General features: G+C 38.5%; 1 protein-coding gene across 14 annotated transcripts in view; it reads right to left on the reverse strand.

The window, feature by feature from the left end:
• EPHA6 (EPH receptor A6) overlaps window positions 1–17,815 on the reverse strand; it is a 568,875-nt gene that overhangs the window by 376,068 nt on the left and 174,992 nt on the right. For all 14 annotated transcript variants that reach the window (XR_013952651.1, XR_013952652.1, XM_080597214.1 and 11 more), the window contains one exon: window positions 13,824–14,487. Coding sequence is in view for 12 of the 14 variants with exons in the window: in XM_080597214.1 (XP_080453340.1) it covers window positions 13,824–14,487 (664 nt within the window). In the remaining 2 variants the exon portion in view is untranslated. The remainder of the gene's footprint in view (window positions 1–13,823; window positions 14,488–17,815) is intronic.

Raw genomic sequence — 17,815 nt, forward strand, 5'->3', positions numbered from 1 at the left:
ACAGCACTGATTACAACCCATATGACACCACATGCATAAACCTGTAGGGAAGAGCTAACACTGGGTAACCAGTAAGAATTAACATTAGTTTCTATAGGCTTTATTTTCTTCCAAATCTTGCTTCAAGCACAACACACACCTAAGCTCCCCTACAACTTCTCAGACCTACCTTCACAATTGGAATTCAACATTCAGCAAATGAGCATACCATATGGATGTCAAAACACGAGAACTTGTGGATTAATAGTTTAATCCACCATAATAAAATATTAAAAAGAAAAACCTAGCCATAGACCAGCCTTCTCATTCTGAGAAGTGAAGCAATTTAGAAAACATTTCAGTCTCCAGAAAAATATCTAAGAGGATAAAGTAATACACATGCTCCTCAGGCAACAGATAACGAAATATTTCCCATTCACAAATTAAAGTTCTTGGCACACTATTAATAGTGTAAAACATTAAAAAACAATTTAAAATTGTTGAATAAAAGCAAATGGAAAGTAAGGCACAAGTAGGAGAAAAAGTAACAATCACAGAAAGAGGAAAACACATAAAAAGGGGAAAGGAAGAAATGCACTCAGATGCAATCTTTTTGCCTGAAAGCACCTTAGACAATGCACAGACTGTTTATTTTGCTCCATTTATCTTCTGAAGCATTTCTTCCAAAAAAATACTTCCTGAAAATCTAAAAACTTTCTGCCAGTGACTTGCCCAAAAGGACAACGAAAGGCTGATGTGTAAAATCTACAAACAAACCAGGACCTTCTAAACATTTCCTAGCACATCAGCTTATGTATAATTCACTTTTTCTGTATCATAATAAAACTGCCAACAGCATTTTTCCGTCTTCAGGTCTAAGTCCTTCCCTCCCCTCATCTTTTTTAAGTGACATTGTACAGAACTGTACAAAATGCTTTGTGCGTGTTTTGACTATATAAATGAGATTTGAATATGTCAATATGTCTAAATGATGTGAGATGACAGCTGCGACAGACACGAGGATTTTAGAGATACATAAGCTTAAATATATTTAGATAAATACCAGCAAGATTCACACTGGTCCGCAGTAAGAGCAGTGGAGCACATCACAAGTACTGTTAGAAGCATGACCATGCTTGTTCAGGGTATGCAGATATCAGATGTGATATGCCTAACAAGTGGAATATTCTACAAAGTAGATCATAAATAAAAAAGAAATAAAGCAGTAATATATATATATATATTCTCCATTTGGCAAAAGCTTAAGCTCATGGGTAGCTTCCTAACTCTTTGGCTCAAATGATGCCTCTAACATGACAGATTTTGGGGAGGAGTGATTTCTAATTATCTTTTAAATACTAAATACCTTTGAAATCTAAATTAGTCCATGACATAGAATAACTTCACATTCTACTTCAGCCTTGCTCTATGAAACAACTGTTTGATATTATTTTCAATATCAAGCTTTAGGAAGAAAAGGATAAATTAGTCAGCTAAAGCAAATCTCTTCTTACTTGAATGTCTTTCTAAGATACAAAAAGCAACTACAGTAATACAGTTCAAGTTTTTACATTCATACTTTTTTATTATTCAAGACAAACTGTCCATCAGAAATTTCTTTGTGCAGTTACTTTACTCCTGCATGCAATTCCCAGGCTAAATCACACATGAGGAAAGCCTTTATTGATTGCTTTTGAAATTACATTTCTCAGTATAAATGCTTTAATAATTGACTAAATAAAATGATGGGTAATCTCTAAGGGAACAGTTCCATTACAGAACATGCTTTTTGGTTTATTTCTAAATATGCTGCTCGTTAACAACCTTCTCCAGGAGGAAGTACAGGTGATTATCTTCAGATTTCCTAGCTCAACTCCACTACTTCTCACAGGAACATCACCTACATCATAATCATATTCTGAAATGTTTTAATTTTTTCCTCAAACTATAAATTTAAGTACCTGTGTTCAGCAACAACACGAGAAGTGTCTTATTTAAAAAAAAGAAACTAATTTCCAGAATATGAGAATCTGAGGCAGAATTGCATCTGCACATAGAAATCTACATAAACTTAAGATTTAAGTAAAATTTCTGATCATTTAGTAAAAAAAATCCATAGCCTACTGTAGAGTAAAAGCTTGGAAATTTTCACTGAGCACTCAGTTTCCAATTTTTTCCTCAGTTTATCATTATTTTTTCCTACTGAGGGCTCCACACAAGTCAACAGTGAATAAACATTCTAGGAACTGTATTTCCAAACAATCCAAAGATGAATAAACATTCTAGGAACTGTATTTCCAAATAATCCAAAGACAAGTGTACCAGACAAATATAACAAACCCTTATTGAGTCTGAACTGTTATTTTACTGCAACATATTTATTTGTACGTCCTGAACACTATTTATGTAATGATCCAGCACACAAAGTGGTCATTTGCCTCATTAGTGGCCAAGGCTGTAAATTACATCTTCCTTGAGAAGTATTTCTGTTTTGCAGCTTTCATTGTGGATGCCCAAATTCTATGCCTAACACAAGGCAATGTAAGCAGTTCTGTATTAAATACGTTTTACTGTGTGTTTATAAGGGAGTAATTATGATCTTTCTCTCTTCCGTGCGCTTGTCACAGCAGACCTCTTCAGAACTTTTTCGGATGTATGTTTTTACAGAATCACAGAATCGTCTAGGTTGGAAGAGACCTCCAAGATCACCTAGTCCAACCTCTGATCTAACACTAACAAGTCCTCCACTAAACCATATCACTAAGTTCAACATCTAAATGTCTCTTAAAGACCTCCAGGGATGGTGACTTAACCACTTCCCTGGGCAGCCCATTCCAATGCTTAACCTTTTCAGTAAAGAAGTTCCTCCTAATGACCAACCGAAACCTCCCCGGCACAACTTTAGCCCATTCCCCTCGTCCTGTCACCAGGCACGTGGGAGAATAGACCAACCCCCACCTCTCTACAACCTCCTTTAAGGTACTTATAGAGAGCGATAAGGTCACCCCTGAGCCTCCTCTTCTCCAGGCTGAACAATCCCAGCTCTCTCAGCTGCTCCTCGTAAGACTTGTTCTCCAGACCCCTCACCAGCTTCGTCGCCCTTCTCTGGACTCTCTCGAGCACCTCCATGTCCTTCTTGTAGCGAGGGGCAGAAAACTGAACACAGTACTCGAGGTGCGGCCTCACCAGAGCCGAGTATAGGGGGACAATCACCTCCCTAGCCCTGCTGGCCACACTGCTTCTTATGCAAGCCAGGATGCTGTTGGCCTTCTTGGCCACCTGAGCACACTGCTGGCTCATATTCAGCCAACTATCAACCAGTACTCCCAGGTCCTTCTCTGCCAGGCACCTTTCCAACCACTCTTCTCCCAGCCTGTAGCGCTGCATGGGGTTGTTGCGCCCCAGGTGCAGGACCCGACACTTGGCCTTGTTGAACTTCATACAGTTGGCCTCAGCCCATCGGTCCAGCTTATCCAGATCCTCCTGCACAGCCATCCTACCCTCGAGCAGATCTACACACGCACCTAACTTGGTGTCGTCTGCAAACTTACTGAGGGTGCACTCAATCCCCTCATCCAGGTCATCGATAAAGATATTGAAGAGGACTGGCCCCAGTATTGAGCCCTGGGGGACTCCACTAGTGACCGGCCTCCAACTGGATTTGGCTCCATTCACCACAACTCTTTAGGCCCAGCTACCCAGCCAGTTTTTAACCCAACAAAGCGTACACCAGTCCAAGCCAAGAGCAGCCAGTTTCTTGAGAAGAATGTTGTGGGAAACGGTGTCAAAAGCCTTACTGAAGTCAAGGTAGACCACATCCACAGCCTTTCCCTCATCCACCAAGCGCGTCACTTGGTCATAGAAGGAGATCAGGTTCGTCAAGCAGGACCTGCCTTTCATAAACCCATGCTGACTGGGCCTGATCGCCTGGTTGCCCTGCAAGTGCCGCGTGATGACACTCAAGATAATCTGCTCCATGAGCTTTCCTGGCACTGAGGTCAAACTAACAGGCCTATAGTTCCCCGGGTCTACCCTCCGACCCTTCTTGTAGATGGGCGTCACGTTTGCTAGCCACCAGTCGACTGGGACCTCCCCTGATAGCCAGGACTGCCGATAAATGATGGAAAGCGGCTTGGCCAGCTCCTCCGCCAGTTCTCTCAGTACCCTCGGGTGGATCCCATCCGGCCCCATCGACTTGCGTACATCCAAGGGCTGTAGCAGGTCGCCAACCATTTCCTCATGGATAGTGAGGGCCACATTCTGCTCCCCATCCCCTTCCACCAGCTCAGGGTACTGGGTATCCAGAGAACAACTGGTTTTGCCGCTAAAGACTGAGGCAAAGAAGGCATTAAGCACGTCAGCCTTTTCCTCATCTTTCGTAACTAAGTTTCTCCCCCGCATCCAGTAAAGGATGGAGATTCTCCTTAGTCCTCCTTTTTGTGTTGATGTATTTGTAAAAACATTTTTTGTTATCTTTAACAGCAGTAGCCAGATTGAGCTCCAGCCTTTCTAATTTTGTCCCTGCACAGCCTCGCAACATCCTTATAGTCCTCCTGAGCGGCCCGCCCTCTTCTCCAAAGATTATAAACCCTCTTTTTTCTCCTAAGCTCGAGCCACAACTCTCTGTTCAGCCAGGCCGGTCTTCTTCCTCGCTGGCTCGTCTTCAGGCACGTGGAAACAGACCACTCCTGAGCCATTTAGATTTCCTTCTTGAGCCATTAAGATTTCCTTCTTGAAAAGGTTTAGCACTGCAGTTGAGGAAACCTTGAGTTGAGGAAAATGTGCTCAGTCATGAGACAACCGCATTATGTTTCTCCAGCTGGAGGAAAGCTTCCTATAGCTCAGACAAGATAGCTGCAACCAACAGTGAACATCTACAGCCATTAAATACAGCAGGCCATGGTTTTCTCTCAAGCAAAACCTGCCCACATACAATATATCTGACTGTTGAAACAGTTGAGATTGATCATGTGTGAAGTTCAATGAACAATTTCCAAGTCAAATTAATCTCAAATGTTTGAGCTCAAGCTTTAGCTAGTGACTCCCAGAAGAAGTAAAGTTTATGTGGCAAGCAAGAAAAAGCTGTATTACCCCAGGACTGACAGGTACTGCTTCTTTCAGTCTTTTGAGTACACGACATACATTTTAAGGGCAAATTCCATCATAGTGAGGAAAATCAGACAGGAATTTAGGGTTAATGCCTGCCTTCTTCACCCATCTCCACACCACAGCACCCAGCCTGTCTGTCTTCCTGTTATCCCCATTTTACCAATATGCAAGCAACTTGCATATTTTTCTGACAAATAAACCTTTGGGAGTTTAACAACACAAGATTTCACTAAATGACTGTTCTGGCACCGGCAAGCCAAATATAAGGCTTGACTGAGAACTCAGTTATGACTGGACTGTAACCATTGGAAGATTGAGTCTCGCTATACATAGGGAAATCCATCTGCACACAGGTTTACAAAAGATTCATGAAGTAGATCCACAGCCCCTGCCCGTGTTTCCTGCCCTGACACTTCAACCACTTGCTCTGCCCAGCATAGGAGCTGATTTGCACCTACAGAGAGAGAGCCTGGAGACCTAAACCAGCATCATTGCATGTGTCACCACCCCAGGACACAGCCCCACGCTCCTACACTGCACTGAGGAGGCCTGCCCCAGGAGAGCCTAAGGAACAGGGAAAAAACACTGCAAAGTGCTGAGAAATCTGCATAGCAAGTTTAAAAAACAGCAAGTCAGACAACTTTTAAATGTGTTTGTTCTATACACAGTTGAATAAATATATGAACATTTGTGTGTATTTATATATATTTTACAAAACTCAAGGAAAAATTGTTTCCTGTAGCATTAAGTTTTGCTTGCAACCATCACTGTACGCTACTACTTTCAGCACAGCTAGAACAAATAATTGCAATACACTATGGGCTGCTGCTAACATTGAATCATGAAGCTCTATTACTGAGTCATAAACAACAACAACAAAATTAATCACTGCACTATTCAGAATTTTTGCCTAGTATATTTTGAGGATAGCTGGGATGATCAACGCCCAGCAAAACATATACTAATAAAAATAAGAGGCAACACAGAGTAATCAGCATGGTTTTGCTCCTAAAACTTCAAGTCTATACGCACAGATGTACATCAATGACATTATCTGTTTGAAACTTGTTATTTTACCTAAGTTGGCTTCATGTTTCTATTATCAAAGCACGTTTCATACTAACAGTATTTTAACACACATTTCTGAATGAAAGTGAAAAATAGTAATTTCTTAAGATTAATTCAGTTTGCAAATAAGTTTATCATATACGCACACTTTATTCAGATGCAGGCTTTCATTTGTATTCTTACGATGAAATATACTAGAAACAAGGTTGTGGTGGCTACTGTAAGTTTCCTTATTTGCTTGAATTAACACAAGGTTAGTCACTATGATAAGAGAAGAACACAATAAATGAACATGTTATTTGCATCAGCTTAGTTTCATTGATAAAATTAAATATATATATATATACATATTTTTTTAAATCCTTACTTCTTAAGCAGCACCCCTTTCAATTGTTTTTATCAGATTTGTTGTGTTACAATTTGACTGAAAAAAACCTATAGACAGCCACAGATTAAGTAAAAAGGGTTGGGTCTGAGCTACAATGTGAACGTCTGTGTCACTGAGATTTTTCTGGCTGCTAACCCACGGAGTCATGGAAAACAATTGTCCTTAGGTACTTACTTAATTCCCAGAATTTTGCTGGGGTAAAAATAAAAAAAGTAAATAATTTTAGTAACAAAGGTAAGAAATATCCTTAGTTTTAAAACAATATAAAATATATAACACTAGAAATTTAAAATAAATTTAAATAAACATGCATATCTTCAAATGCTTTGCAGGAACTATCCTGTTACACAGGGCACAAAGATACAGCATGAAACAGCTTAGCACACAACAAAATTAAATTAAAATTAAAACACAATAAAAAATTAAAAGTAGTATGCAATGAACATAGAAGTGCTACCAGTACTCTGCCCTTCCACCCCCAAATAATCACCTGACTAAACTACCATTTATGCTTGAACTACCTTTATATTGCCATTTTCCTAATGTATATAATTCTTGAGTTCAAATCAGGTCTGATCTTTGGCGGTACATTAGCAGTTATTTGTTGTTAAGCATATTCAGAAACTTTGAACAAGTCATTACTGCTTTTCTGTACTCTTACCTATAGAGTTGCTATTATCCACAATTCCTATTTTTTTCAGGCACGCTATAGGATTATACTAAAAAAACTTCTAGTAATTCAACCTAAAAACTATTTTGAAATTTCAAATGGCAATGACATTTTATCCACATTTAAAATTCAAGTATGTAGTGAGTGTTCCCATATACTGCATAGCCTAACACAGGCAAGAGAGCATGCTCTTCCTCACCCCCCGCGCTAACAATGAAAGGTCTAAAGGCACTTTCATTGAAAACAGTGAAATTGGAAACAGTGAAGTCTAAAGTTTTTCGGACTCACATGAATTACGTATAGTAACCCATCATTTCTAAGTGTAGAAAAAAGAAGTGTGAACCTCTTCCAGAGCACTTGCATATTCAGGAGTTCGCTATAAATTCCAATAAATGATATGGCTGTTTGCTTTAAAAAATAATGCAACTACTTGGTTTTGGAATTGCACAGTAAATCACAGAGACTATTAAAGAAACAAAAACAGTTCTGCATTGGTATCTTCTGGAGGATTAACGTAAAAGATTGTGATAAGCAACCCCCTTCTCAGTCACTCTAGAATGGGGGAGAATTTGGTGAATTTGGCAACCTCCTCATTCCCCCTACTCTCTGGGATGTCACTGGGGACATCTGCTACACAAAACATATCATGTCTTTGTGCTTCGGAAACAAAGGGATACTGAAGAATAACCGTGGAGTTAATGCTGTTGGGCACATCACCATACCTGATCACTCATTCTGAACTTTCTCACATCACTGCTGCCATAACCTTCATCCATGCTCCCACTCACCTCTCCTCTTGCTCCTTCACAAATTGCCACTGGCTTTCTGCACCATGCTGCAGTACCTGCAGACTGCAGTGACTTATCTTTTACCTTGCGTGTGGGCTCACTATGAGATTTCACTTGCAAGACTTCAATTTCAGGAGGAAATGAGGTTTCAGTTAGAATTTATTTTTTTGTTGAACTCATAGGCTTGCATTATCAACATCCCTATTTGTCTATCTTGTATTTTAAAAGGAAAGAGTACTCAAGACTTGAAGTAAGTTACATCTGCAAGAGAATCACCTGTGGCAGTCTAGGAGACATGCTATATCAGCTAATGCAGCCACCTAGCTGCAAGAAGTCCCAGGACCTTCTGCAGCTGCCCATTGTGTGACAATAAAGAATAGTCAGTAGATCATCGCAGACAAGTGCCCACACCTTTGGCTATCCCAAACAGCCTGCAGCTAATTGCACCCCTCGTTGTAAAATGTTCTATTGTGCTGGAGTGAACAGTGTCCCACTTCTGCTGCAGGAAGGACACTGACTACTACTGTGGAAGGGTTTTCTCTTAAAAAAGAAAATTAAGATTTAATCTTATTTAGCCACTTTTTTGTAGTCCAAGATCTTCTGTGGTTTTCCTTTACATGCTTTTATTCAGTGCCTAAGGGCTAGCAAAGAAAAATGGATCTCAAAAGTAAATAAATACTCCAGAGGAAAAAAGCAAACAAACAAAAGAACCCAATTCAGTATTATATCTCTGTAAGTATCAGGAAGCTTGCCATTCCACTGCAGGTGCATTTTGCTTTTCTTATGCCAGCAGATAGCTAACTAAAGCATGACCATATCATGAGCTTGCATGGTTTTAATAAACTGTCACAAGGCAGTTGCCACATTTCCATACCATAGCTCACTAGGGTTTGTGAAGTATCTTTATTACTGGCAAGTATTGTACTAACCAGGGAGTCACACTATCAGCTCACATATGATGAGAAGGGTTAGTTTGTATTTGCAAAGTGAAAATGCTTTCTAATTGAATCAGACAAAAAGACTGAAGACAGGCTGCCAAGACAAATCCTAACACAGAAACACTACCACAATTTTGAGTAATGAATAACAAAAGTATTTGTTCATTTAATCAAACTCTAAATATTTTCATGTGTTAGTATCCCTAGGAAGTGTTGTTCAGGCAACTAAAGTTCATATAACTCAATCACATTTCTATTTCTCATTATATTTGTTTTAATTAAACTAAGTCTGTCAATGCCTGTTAAAATACATTTTAAGAGTTTCCTCAACAATGCTACATTATTGAGGGGAAGGGGGGAAGTTAAGGGACAACAGCTCCTGAGAATACTCCTCAAGAAAACTCTACTTGAAAAAGTTAAAACACACTTCTGTATTGCATTTATTTGGTTGATTGAGAGTCTAAAATAAACGTTAAGGCGGCTATAATAATTAGTGTTTGCTGTATATAGTTGAATTAATTGCTAACCTTGATTAATTGAGATACTTTTTGGTCAATCATTAAAAAAAATAAATCAAACTTCAGTTAACAATCAGCTAATTATTAATATATCATACTTAAGAGAACAGTTCAGTTCTCTGAACTGTCAGGTTTATATGATGACTAATATAACCAGAACTCAAATAGGCATAACAGAACAAACTTTGCAGGGACTCATTTATATTTTGAGAAGTGTCACAAAATATATTTCATTAAAACTATTTTAAGTGTAAGAACCACATGTTTGTCTTGCTTTCCAAAACATCCAGTTATCCTTTTTGCTTTGCAGATGCCCGTCAAATCCACTCTAACTACTTTTATCAATCAACAAAAGACACTATTTTTCCTTAGCTCACAATAATAAAAGTAACCCTTTGTTCCTTATTGTTTTTCTTTTTAAATGCAAAAAGCAGGTGGCATCCCTGTCCATGGCAGGGGGTTGAAAATAGATGATCTCTAAAGGTCCTTTCCAACCCAAGCCATTCTATGATTTTTATAAACATATGGCCTGCATATATTATGCCTTTTTTTTTTTTTTTTTTTAAAGTCCAGGATGACCTTTGTCTTGAACTGAAATTCAAAGAAGATACTGCATTGAACTAGCTACTTTTAACTGACGTTTATTAGAACCCTATGAAGCAGCTCTTCCTTTTATGCCATGACTAAATCACTTGTTACTGGGGCAGGTACCAATGATCTAAAAAAGCAAATGCTTCATATTCAAGCTGTTTGTGATTAGCAATGCCAAATTATTGGTTCCTACACATTTATTAACACTTAATGAACCAAGAACCAGTTCAGAGAAGATGGCTTTTTATCCCTCCAGGCTATGCCGTTAAGAAATGTACACGATACATGAATAACCATGAGCATCTTGCAGTCAATAAGACTTTTTCCATTGACCTCACTAAAGCAAGACAGTGCCCAAATCAATAAAAAACCTCTATCAACATATCTCTGAACTGTTCTAGATGCATTCAAGTAGACATTTAATAAATACAGATATTTTAATCCAGTTATCAGTTCTCCAGGCACTGTCAGTCTGAAACTACACTTTTAAAGCAAACACAATGGATCAGGAATACTGATAGTTTCACAGACAAAGAGAGATGCATAAAACCAACTCATTTATATAACTGAAGTAGTAATGCAACGTAGTATTTCCTGAATACAGAGATGTACTTTTTAAGATCTGTGATAGATAAGCCATACTCGTCATCAAAAACTTACTGTTCCTTACTGAATTACGCACTAGTGTATAATTGAAAGTTTGACTCCATTTGGAGGTAGGAAAAATATTCATGTGTTAGCCTATATGCTGCCCACCACCCAACTACTTGCCAGAAGACATTCCAAAATAATATACTGTTACCTTAAAAGTTACTGTCACACAGGAGAAAAATAATGACAATCAGTTCAGATTAGTTCTGATCTGTAACCTTCTCTTCTATCTCCAATACATCCAGTATTGGGATGCCTATGAAAAGCCTGGAGAACAGCATCCAATACTTCCCTTCCCATGTTCAGACTTGTAATGGTGGAATGGAAGGGATAAAAGGGTTCAGGTTTGGATTTGGTGGGCTGGCAGGGTAGAAAGGGAACCAAGAATATATGATGATTGTATAAAATATATTGTATCAATAAATAGATGCAGAGGTGTGGGTTTTTTTTTTTCACCTTTACGTTTCTATGAAAAAAAGGCAAGCGTAAATTTCACAATCTTTCCACAGAAAGGTAGTATCATTCAAGTACTTTAAGATGTAATGAGTAAGAACAAGTTGGTTCAGGATTTATTGATTGGTGACAAATCTTTTTAACTCCAAACTTCCGATCCTTGCCTCAGCCTAGAAGCAAGGCTCTCAAAATAGGATGCTAGGGCTGTCTGGAAGCCTGCTGTCAGCTTAGCTGGTGATCTTAGTTCACAATACTCAAAAATTCACATGGTAAAAATGCATCTGCAGCCACCCAAGCACACATCTCTGCTACAAGCTTTGGCACAAAGGGAAACACAACCATCTTGACAGAAACTCTTAAGTCACTGCTTAAGCAAAATCCTAGAGAGTGGGCATTAGCGAAGTTAAATTCACCAAGAAATAAGACAAACGTTGAGAAACTGTCAGGAAAAGTAGTACTAATATTAAAATACATTGAATATAACTGAAAGGAAAATATTAGACACCTATGGAAATGATTTCAAAACATATATAGAAGCTCTATTAGATTATGATCATCTAAAATAGTTATCTGTTGCTCTCGGGGCAAAAAGGTAAGATGTGAATACTCATCTAAATATTCCATTTAATTTAATAGGTACCTGTTCAGTAGCAGATTGTACAGTCAACTGGATAAATGAGTGGAGTCAATGCACAGCAGAATGGTTTCCTGACGTTTTATGTAGGCTTTGGTTGCTGGTTTTATTGCTCCTGTATAGTTCTAGAGTATGACTCGCATAATGGACAGAAATTCAACGAGTATTAATGTCTTGAAGAAAATCCTTATCCCGTTAAGAGAGAAACCTTTTGACCTTTTGTAGAAAATTATATTTCTTTCCAGTAATGGCACTGTCAAAACTTTGCAATGAGTATATTTTGATAATTAACAGCAGCGGGATTAGACAACAAACAGTAAGCAGATTTCATTCTCTGATTGCAACGTATAGCATGCTTTTAATATTCTATATCTCTCAAGGTCACTGCACAGCTTACTTAAACCTGAGTAGCTCTTGAGCACAGTATTTAGGCAACAGAAATCTCACTTGCATAATTTATAGACATGGACCCTTTTTTTTTTTTCCTTTTTGCTAAAACACAAAATTAAACCAAAGCAGGTTAGTATCTCAATGGCTATTAAGGCTCTCTCTACAATCCATTACAACAGTGAAGAGTAAGAGTATCTTTTTTTAAAAAAAGTCTATGTGAAACTTATGAAAGGTAGAAAAAATGCTGAAAAGCACACGTGTTCTTTAGTACACTGTTTCTGAAGCTGACAAAACAACCAACTACCACGAAACTCCATTGCATGAAAAAATGCATGCCTTTTATGATTAAGTATTACCCAAGCAGTAAGTATCACCTATTCAGAAGGCCTGGCAGGTGGAAAAATAAGTCTCAACACACACACATTCTCCATAGATGTTAGTCTCAAATTGAATGCACAAAAGGTCACAGGATTGGGGTATATTGAGTCCAGTGCTGTGCTTGAAAAGTTTTAGAAATTCATGTTATGAACAGAAATAACGTGAATTTTCCCATTTGCGCATGAAGCCCAATTATCAAGGTTTGACGAACACAACCAGCCTTTCAGGAGTGGCAGAGAAGGGGATTAATGAAGAACAGCACCTGGATTCTGCAGAAGACATACTTTTTCCTCCTGCATGTGTCCTCTGTCCTACCTACGAATGTGAGAGGCTGATAAGGAAAGATACATTTCCCTTTGTAGCCATCTTCAATTTGCTGCCTTGATTTGAAACATCCTTAGCTCTCTGTCATACAGCAAGGTGCAGTGCTATGTTGTTCTACGCATGCCAGCACACGGAGAGGTCTCCATGAAAGTTTTAAAGGGAGATCACCAAGTACAGTTTTTCTAAGACAGAGCTCTTAAGATACAAGAAGGTGGCAAACAACATTCAGCAACTAACTCCGACGCACTGACAGTTCATCAGCAGTTTGGCTTACTGTATTCTTACCTTAGTCTTTGGGAAACACCAGTACTAGATACGTAGTATGACATAAGGTAATGACAATTTTGACTATTGTTAACTTTTTGCTTTAATTCTGAATAGGGACTCAAACTTCTCCAATTGAACTCAGTTACAGAATTTCTGTAACACATTACACATGGAAGCATTAAAACCCACCAAAGCATGGATGACAGTGTCACCTCTTCAGGTGAATACTTCATCTTCATGCGCCTACAGGAAAGACCTAAGTCTGAATTAGGTGACTAAATTTCCCTTTCTGAGAACAAAGGGGGAAAAAGATCATTTCCATCACTGCTTATCTCATCCTGACGTATGCATCTAAAACAGATGAGAAGAATCTGCTCCAACATACACACTGATCTCCACTAATTATAAAAGGAACCGTGGTGACCAACTGGCCTATAAACATCTACACTGTAGGAATATACACAATTCAACAAAAATCTATCTTCAACAAAATGAAAATAATCTTTAGTAACTGTTTTCTTTGAAACCAACAATATAGTGATTTTTAAGTGATATTGCTTATTTCTGGATAAGAGGCATTCCTTGAAAATGTGATGCAACATTTCCCAGACACAATGGGCTATTGACTGTTCATATAATAACATAAGACTACTTTTAATCAAACATTGTTTTCTTACCGTGGCAGGAACCATCGAGTTCTTCATATCCTACACTGCAGATACATCGTCCAAGAGGCACAAGCCAATCCCCGTCTGCTCCACAGTACAATTTTGGGGTATCACGTTCCTCAGCGCTCTTCACACAGGAGCCCCGCACTTCCACCAAAGAGGAAGAATCAACCCTTGGAATAGTATCAGGGAACATAGCCAAGTTACGGACCGTGAAAGGGCACTTTTTGTAATAAACACGGACTGAGACCAAAGCAATGCACGCTCCAATGTCTTGAAAAGCAAGATAAAATCCTTTCTTGTTTATTGGCCCAACCTCACGAACTTCTGTGTTGAGTTTAAGAATGCGGTCACCCAAGTCCATCTGGGTAAAGCTCTCATCAGCTGCAATAGTATCAATTTTAGTGTACTGGTTTGGCTTGAATTTTAATCCATGAGATTCATCTGATTCCATGTAGTAGAGATTAAAAGTTTCCTTGCAGGTTCCCAGTACCCACGGAATACTGTTGCAGTCCCTCAGGGTAAACTTCATTTCCACATAAATTTTCTGTGCAGCATCACGGGAGATCCAGTTTGTTCGCAGCCAGTTGTTTTGGTTCGGTTCCATCACGTTACATACCTGGTATGTATGAATGGGACGATTGTGTTCATCCATTTCAGTTATGGCATCCCACTGAAAATAAATCAGATTGTGATAAAAATCAAGAAAGATAAAAATTATACATATACAGAGGCAATCTAGACACACACATGTATTTGCATTTATGGTCTAGTTAAAAACAATTATTTACTTAAAGATTAGAGGAAAAACTGTAGTTAGAAGCTGATACCAACCACAGAAGAGTACGACAGTTTTCAGAAGCTCTGCAATAAACTTCTGTTAATAAAGTCTCTAATGTGGCTTCAATAGAAGACACACTGGCCATCTATGGTTCTAGTGGTAAATTCAATACACCTGAAAATATTCCTGGGCATCTGTTTCAATCCCCTGTGCTGAAAAATTTCCTATAACGGTCCCATTTGGCACGCTTGTGGGCTGGTTCTCCAGCAGTCCTCCAAGCAATTCCCACTGCTCAGGAGCACTGCACAGGCCAAGCGCCTGCAGCGGTCAGCAGCTGGGATGCAGCCACTCCAACTTGGTGGGTCTGAGGTACATGTACAGACTGTCCTGCCTTACACTCACTGTAGACACAGCAAATTGTACAGACAGATGTTACATTTCTGGCCCATAGGCTCTGTATTACACTTATTTCTTTTTATAAGAAAAATAAATCTGCCACAGGTATCATGTTATCTCTTTACCCTTACAAATTTTCTGTCTTACAGTTAGGAGCTAAAGTAGGAATTTGTTTTTGTTGTTGTTGTTGTTGTTTTTAAGTTTCATCAATGTAGCTAAAGAGCTCAGAAATCAAAAACACATCTATGAAAAGCTATTCACATGCTAAACATTAAAAATTACTGAACGCCTAATTCAATACATAATATGCTACCATAAAGGATTACCAACAACACCAAAATATCTTCAACAAAATTGAGCCAGCTTTCCACCAACAACAATATACCACTAAACATGAGTGTCTTCTTATAAAAAGACAGCAAAGTTGTAGTTCTGTGTCCAGAAATATTGTCCCACAAGAAGTTTTAGTGTGGCCTTTTGGACATACTGTTCTCTTATGGCATTCTAAATGTAAACTAATGTAATGAATGGGGTTTTGGCTTATTGATAAATATCACTTAAAATGCCAGACTATGATAATATTATAAAACATCAAAATACATGCTATTCATGTTCATGGCTTAGCATACTTGGAACACATCAGTTATGAATACACATTTAAGATTACTTGCCTACTAAAAAGAAATGAGCTTAAAATTGAGAAAGCAGTTAGGAATTGAAAAGCTGACCAACTTTCTCATCTTTGCAGTTACTTTGGTTAAATCACAGTACAGCATTTTAAAATTTTCTATTAAGTATATAGAGGTGTACATACAAAACATGTCAAAGCACATGTTCAAATTACCCGTAACATGCAATTGTGAGTACAATAGCAAGATAAGGACCTTACACGTCATCATTCAAACATGAATTCAAATACTATAGTCCAGTAATACATCCACCCTACAAATTCTTCTCTTGTAATATGCACAGTATCAATATATATATTTTATTCTTTAAAGCTAGATTTCTGAAGATGCATTTCGACTGCATTAAGCAGTAGAATTTTCTGTGTCTACCTAGTTCAACATTACAAAGAAGGTAATGGTTGGCCCTCAGTCTACTAGATTGAGAAAATACAGGAAGTATGAGTTTAGTTTATATTTTTTAGAGCAAAGTAATAAATAACAATAAAAGTAAAGGAAAAAGGGGTACCATTTAGAATCACGGTGAAAAGAACGATTATTTGTTCATCTTTTTCTGCGGAAGAGGAAAATATTACTTACGAGTCAAGTGTTCATTTTCAGTAAAATCCCGATCATCAGATGATTCAAGGCCTACATGAACTTTTACACAGGAAAAATCCCGTATAAATATGTAGAAAACTAGTAAGTGAGGCCAACTAAGTTTCAAGAACAAGTAAGGTTTCTATATGGAATTGGGAGAGGTTGTTCCCATCTCCAAGACCTTTCACACAATCTTTCTGTAAAAAGAAAAAAAAAAAGGGTAGCAGGGAAGTACACCTCCTGTAAGAGTGAACTGACCCATTGTGGTGGAAGTAGCAGAAAAAAATCCCCAAACCCGTAGCTCCACTAGCCTGAAATTCAAAGTGGAAAAAGGAATTCCAGGTGGAGCCAGAACTGACCAGAGGAGTGGGACTCCTAGTCACTGGAGTGCGTACCTAGGAACTATCCAGAAAAATTGAATCATAGAATATCTCAATTGGAAGGGACCCACAAGGATCACTGAGTCCAACTCCTGGCTTCCCAAAGAACCAAACTCCCCCCCCCACCCCCCAAAAAAAAAAAAAATCAGAACACGTGTCTGAGAGCATTGTTCAAACACTTGAACTCCAGAACTCCAGCAGGCTCGGTGCTGTGACCACTGCCCTGGAGAGCCTGTCCCAGTGCCTGACTGCCCTCTTGGTGAAAAACCTTTCTGTGATATCCAGCCTGATAGGGTGGACAGGATAGGGTAAGTCAAAGTATTTACTGGCAACCACTTTTGGAATTCCATCTCCCAGTTGCAGCAAGAGTAATAGGACCTTCAGGCTAGGCTATTTCAAAAAAAAAACAACATACTTTTATACGATAACCAGACAATAACCAATGGTTGTCAAATGTTCTGCTACCTCATGGGATTTTTACATTGCCAAAGGCTTTTGACCTCCGAGTTTGGCACACATTCAGGAAGGACAAAGCTGCTACTTCATCATTTATGGCAACATCAGAAAAAATTCAGATTTGGTCAAAGTTGTGTCATAGAGGACTAGTTAGCACAGTGCTCATGTGTGTACCACTGCTCCCAGTTTGGGATTTTGAAATATGATTAAAATATACCCTGCAGCAAGCAGTACATAATATCCCAAGTAGATCTTGGCTTTCAGAAAGGAAAAGGGGACTTCCACACTCTGATGGGCCAGGTCTCTTCCCTTTTGCCAAGCATGAATGCACACAGCTTGAATTAACTCAAGATTCCACAGCCATGGAGGATTTAGAAAAGAAAAAAGTGGTTAATTAAAATACATAGCTCCAAGCCTTAAAATCTTGCCAGTAGAGGTTCTTTAAAAGAGAAATAGAAGAATCTCTCACTTGTCGATCCCTATCATGCCTACCATATCCGTTAAATGAGATAAGGACATAGCAGCTTTTTCTCCATAGATAAAACACATCCCATAAGTTTAAGCATTATACAAATATAACCACAATGTAGATGTTTCGAAAAGTGTAAGAAGTTTTCTTAATTTGTATATCAAACCACATTAAAAGGAGAATGTGTAACAGGCTTCAGAAAGATCTCTAGCAAAAAATTAATAATCAGAATAAAAGTATAATAGGTAGGATGA

This window comes from Anser brachyrhynchus (genome assembly GCF_964034855.1).
Source record: "Anser brachyrhynchus genome assembly, chromosome: 1".
Lineage (NCBI taxonomy): Eukaryota > Metazoa > Chordata > Aves > Anseriformes > Anatidae > Anser > Anser brachyrhynchus.